This window comes from Oncorhynchus mykiss, chromosome 21 (assembly GCF_057628025.1).
Source record: "Oncorhynchus mykiss isolate SJ-2025 chromosome 21, ASM5762802v1, whole genome shotgun sequence".
Lineage (NCBI taxonomy): Eukaryota > Metazoa > Chordata > Actinopteri > Salmoniformes > Salmonidae > Oncorhynchus > Oncorhynchus mykiss.
In genome coordinates this window covers 48,884,001-48,890,000 of record NC_143042.1, presented here as the reverse complement: position 1 = coordinate 48,890,000, position 6,000 = coordinate 48,884,001, and the positions used below count along the sequence as shown (strand labels likewise).

Here is a 6,000-nt window from a genome sequence, read left to right as displayed (position 1 = left end):
GCGAATATGTGTTTTTTTTTAGGACAAAACCAGCACACACTCACGATCCTCCTGAAACTAAAAATCTCACTTGCCAGCCTGAGCTCCTAATTACTTTTCCTCCGTATTCATGCTTTCCATTCCTCCCTCCGTCCCTCCGCAGTGCCTCTTCTCCCCATCTCTCCACAGGCGGCATGGCAGCTGTATGCAGGCAGAACAAACAGGCAGGCTAGGGGTTGTTAATTGACCGTGGCTCTCCATAGAAGCCAGCTTAGACCTGGCTCGCTCATCCATCCCTTACACACACACACACACACACACACACACACACACACACACACACACACACACACACACACACACACACACAGACACAGACACAGACACAGACACACACACACACACACACACACACACACACACACACACAGACACACACACACACACACAGACACAGACACAGACACACACACAGACACACACACACACACACAGACACAGACACAGACACACAGACACACAGACACACAGACACACACACAAAACGCTTACACACAACCACACAGCCCAGAGTAATACTTAAGGTATGAGGGGCATAGCAATAGCAATGTGGAGCGAGAGGGAGAGAGGGAGAGAGAGAGGAAGAGAAAGGGAGATAGAGAGAGAACAAGAAAAAGAGAGAGGAGGAGAGAGGGAGTGAGAGATGAGAGAGGAGGAGAGAGATGAGAGAGGAGGAGAGAGATGAGAGATGAGAGAGGAGGAGATATATGAGAGAGGAGGAGAGAGGAAGAGAGAGGAGGAGAGAGTAAGTAAGATAACTTGTGCAATTAAACATGCCACACATTCAGTGTATACAGTTTGCCCCATCTTTCTCCTCTTTGGACGGTTTGCTCATGACTGAGTGTTGCAGATAACAGAATTTTGAACAATACGATTGGCTAATAAGTTGGTGTTGATCATAGCTCAGCACTATTGATGGTTATCCTGTCCAACACTTAATGGTGATTGGTGAGATGGTAAACTCAGAGTTCCCCACTACAATTTGTTCCATTTATGAGCTATAAAAGGGAATATTAGATAATCAATATGGTGTCTCTACTGAGTAAGAGGTAAACCACGGTGATGAAATGTTCTGGTGGCCTTGATAATGGCCCTGATTGGGAGTACGGTGTGTGTGTGTGTGTGTGTGTGTGTGTGTGTGTGTGGGTGTGGGTGTGGCAGGGGGGGGGGGGGGGGGGGGGGGGGGTGTCTCTACAACTACAATAAAACTGCTGACAGAACTAAATCATTTCAACTCATCAACTACACTACTCCTCATTCAGATATTACCACATTACACATCCCTTATCCGTATATACCTTCTGACCTCTGACCTCTCTCCCCTGTCAGGTGATCCTGGTGAGTTCGTCCATTAACGAGCGGGACCAGTTGCTGTTCATCAGTACAGACGAGGGCTCCTCTTTCCAGCGCCAGCCCCTCTCCTTCACTGCTGAGACCCTCCTCTTCCACCCTAAGGAGGAGGACAAGGTGCTGGCTTACTGCAAGGAGGGCAAGGTGGGTCACCATCAAACAACCACGTCACAGTCCGATTGTTCCAGACTTAGACGTCTGTTGTTTTTTTTATGAGGAGATTGCCCTGAACAAAATCACCATCGTTCAGCGGCAAAACAGTCGATCAAAAGCTATTTCTAATAAATACAGCCACTTACTACCAACCTGAGCATTTTATGACAACAGGTCTACAACAAAGACCAACTCATAGCAGGAGTTTCCTTTCACTGTGTTGCTTGATTCCAACTAGATCTCACAATCTCACGTCAGAATTAGACGTTCATCCATGTTTCTCAAACTTCACATTTCGACATTGTTGCAAATTTCAAAGTGTTTAAGGTTACGTTTAGGCATTAACTCAGAATTTGTCATGTTAGAGTTAAGTTTACGCAGTAAGTCTGAAAGCTTAAAGTTAGGCATTAACTCCAAATGGTTACGGTAAAGGTTTAGGTTTGGAACAGTCTTAAAGCAAACATCTCAAAAACAACTTTCTTTTGCTGGATTTGAACTTGCAACCTTTGTGAATCAGATGCCTATCCGCCATTCCAGTCTACAATGCCCTAGCAAAAACCCCAAACGTAGGTAACAGCGCACAACGTTGCCCCTAGTGGACAGTTTCCACCGCATCTCCCGATGGACGTCGAATACTGACTTGTATCACTGGTGACCTGGCTGCATAATGAATGAACTGGATAAGATAGCCTTCCCCCAGCAAAGAAAGCATTTAATAGCATACTGTTGTTTTATTTACAGAATGGCTTTTTTTATTCATAGTTGGTGCAATGACTACATATTATTCTAGTTTACATTGCTGAAAAGAGGGAGTAGGTGGGTAAAGAGAATTTCCCTAAGGCACAGATTTAGGATCAGTTTTACCTTCCCTGGATCCCAACCATAGCCGTTATGAGAGGAAAGTGCAAAAGTGTCCTCAGACCAGTGTCTGGGGACATCTCTGCATGTTCTGTCTCTTCGATCTCTTCTCCGATAACTCAGACAGTCACAGTAGCAACAGCATATGGAGGGAACTCCACTTTAATAATTAACAATTAATTAAACATGAAATTCAATTAGGTTTTAATCTACTCCATGTGGCCAGGCTACAGATGGAGAGTCAAAAATCATTTAACAGTGCAAAAAAAATCATTTCATATTAATATGTTTATAGGGAAAGATAGTTTTTTGAGATCACTCCATGAGATTCCTATCAAGGTTATTCTTTGAGAATGTTGTGATGGTCAGGTTTGATTTAACGAGGTTCTGGCCATCTAGTTGTATTATGTTTGCTCAAAATGAATAAATGGGGCTCTCTGGAATTCAGTGAGAGATTCTGTGTTTTGTAAGCGTAATGTAAGTGCATGTACACTTACAATACACTGTGTGTGTGTGTGCGTGTGCGTGCGCGTGCGTGTGAGTGTGTGTGTGCGTGTGTGTGTGTGGCAGTAAGGGAATGTGTACAGGCTCAGGGGTGAAATCATTTTTGTTCTTTTCATATGTCTTCTGGGATACCTTGTGAGAAAAATCTATACATTTTCATTATAAAGCCGATCAATGGTGCACATGCACACACAACAAACACACAACCACACAGACACACACACACACTTACAACCACACTTACACACACACACACACACACACACACACACACACACACACACACACACACACAAATTCACTCACATGGAATGGCCTACTAAGATGAATAGAGGTTGGCCTGGTGTAGGTGAACCGTAAAATTCACTTGCTTGACTTACTGGACTGTACGCTCTACTACACACAACCTCCCCATTCGCTACACACACAGAGGGACGTACAGGGATGACACAATCACCAACACGGACATGAAAATCTACGACAACCATCCAGTTCACCTCCATACAAATCCTGTTTATCTGTTTTTTTTTCATATCAATTCATGACATTTCTACTGAGTAAACAACTGTTGTTTGATAGGTTGGATGTTTTTATTTCACAGCTCTACGTGTCCATGGATTTGGGCCGGAAGTGGACTCTAATGCAGGAACGAGTAACCAAGGGCAGAATATTCTGGTAAATTCTGATCGCAAATCTGTCCTTATAATCTAACTTGCTTTATTTGCCGTTCAGTAACTCTGCCTTTACAACATAAAATATAGCTGTGAGTTTTAGATCTCCCCTTCTGCATCCATTTTCTCTCCATCCCTCCCTCCCTCCCTCCTCCCTCCCTCCTCCCTCCTCCCTCTCTCCAGTTCTGAGCAGAAGGTCATATATCGAGACTACCTGCTGTTTTCTTCTCTCAGAGAAATGATCGGCTTCACAATGGCTGGTTCCAGATCAGTGGTTATGAAGCCAGTAGTGTTGAGACCTGGACAGGTCTGAGTTATCAGCTGGTTCCAGATCAGTGGTTATGAAGCCAGAAGTGTTGAGACCTGGACAGGTCTGAGTTATCAGCTGGTTCCAGATCAGTGGTTATGAAGCCAGTTGTGTTGAAACCGGGACATCCTTGATTTATCTGTCCAAACCCAATGCACAAATCATCCCAAGCTAGAGCGTTACAAACACTCCAGGGCTCCTGAGTGGCGCAGCGGTCTAAGGCACTGCATCTCAGTGCAAGAGGCATCACTGCAGTGCCTGGTTCAAATCACATCTGGCCATGACTGGGAATCTTATAAGGCAGTGCACAGTTGACCCAGTGTTGTCTCTCATTGTAAATAAGAATTTGTTCTTAACTGACTTGCCCCCCAAAAATGTACTTCTCACTATGGGTCTAGATAGGCTATTCCTAACCTGCTTTCTGTGTCAAGTTGTGTCTGATAACAGATCTAGGATCAGATTACACAACCAAATCCAGACCTTTGACCACTAATAGTTAAGATGTCAAACTGATTTTAGATTTGGCCTTAGAGGCAATTTCCTCACACTTCCCAATGCATTGCATTTGAACATATGGATCCCATCTCAAAGGGTATTATTTATGATGTATACATTGGCAGTAGATGGAGAAAATAAGAGATCAACAGTGCCTTGCAAAAGTATTCATTTTTCTATATTTCTTTTTGCATTACAACCTGTAATTGAAATGGATTTTTATTTGGAATTCATGTAATGGACATATAAACACGTTTGGTGTTTGCCAAAAGGCATTTGGGAGACTCCCCAAACATATGGAAGAAGGTACTCTGGTCAGATGAGACTAAAATTGATATTTTTGGGTATCACGGAAAATGTCTGGCGCAAACCCAACACCTCTCATCACCCCGAGAACACCATCCCCACAGTGAAGCATGGTGGTGGCAGCATCATGTTTTTCATCGGCAGGGACTGGGAAACTGGACAGAATTTAAGGAATGATGGAATGATGGATGGAATGATGGATGGTGCTAAATACAGGGAAATTCTTGAGGGAAACCTGGTTCAGTTTTCCAGAGATTTGAGACTGGGACGGAGGTTCATCTTCCAGCAGGACCATGACACCTAAGCATACTGCTAAAGCAACACTCGAGTGGTTTAAGGGGAAACATTTAAGTGGCCTAGTCAAAGCCCAGAACTCAATCCAATTGAGAATCTGTGGTATGACTTAAAGATGGCTGTACACCAGCAGAACGCATCCAACTTGAAGGAGCTGGAGCTGTTTTTCCTTGAAGAATGTCCACAATCCCAGTGGCTAGATGTGCCAAGCTTATAGCGACTTGCAGCTGTAATTGCTGTGAAATGTGTCTCTACAAAGTTTTATGTTTATTTTGTATTATTTCTTGTTTGTTTCACAATAAAACATATTTTGCTTCTTCAAAGTGTTAGGCATGTCGTGTAAATCAAACGATACAAACCCCCCCAAAATATATTTTAATTCCAGGTTGTAAGGCAACGAAATTGGAAAAATTCCAGGGGGGGGGTGTATACTTTTGCAAGCCATTGTACATAATCCACAGAGCACATGTGTCAACCCAACCACTGACTACTAATAAAACCATCACCATTTGTTTTTGCCAGTGACTCTCTGAACAATACAATAATATCCAGTATGTAGTGAGGCGTAAAATGCTAACAGAGACACAGTAGTTATATGTCTAGGGCCTAGTTGTTCCTGCTCCAGTCGTAGGGTCAAGATTTGATTTTTCTCTAACTAGAACACACTAGGGCTGAGAGTGCTTTCTGACCACATGCGCTGACAGGGAAAACTCCTGGGCCTTAAAAAGCCTGTCAAAGCATCCATGCTTTCCGATAGGCCAGCATTAGCTGATTGTTAGGCCTGTAATAGCCTTGTTCTCCCTGTGGAAGAGAAGAATGGTCTGGAAGCCAATCCTGATAAATCAAGTTCACTTGAAAGAGCTAGTCAGCTACTATCTGACGGGGTGGTCCGTCCAACAAGATGTATGCCACAGACACTGAGGCTTTATACAACTCTGTTTCTCTACTTATTCAGAGTTGGGTTTAGAGGTTGTTACTGGCTAGTGGCTATCCCAGGAAATAGAACCGAGGTGAACTGGTTAC

The 6,000-nt window shown here is 43.6% G+C and overlaps 1 protein-coding gene across 5 annotated transcripts in view; it reads left to right on the top strand.

The window, feature by feature from the left end:
• The window catches only part of LOC110500892 (VPS10 domain-containing receptor SorCS2), a 421,840-nt gene that overhangs the window by 343,775 nt on the left and 72,065 nt on the right, over positions 1-6,000 (top strand). For all 5 annotated transcript variants that reach the window (XM_090214886.1, XM_036958237.2, XM_036958238.2 and 2 more), the window contains exons 4-5: positions 1,369-1,533; positions 3,506-3,579. In XM_090214886.1, the coding sequence (XP_090071012.1) occupies positions 1,369-1,533; positions 3,506-3,579 (239 nt within the window). The remainder of the gene's footprint in view (positions 1-1,368; positions 1,534-3,505; positions 3,580-6,000) is intronic.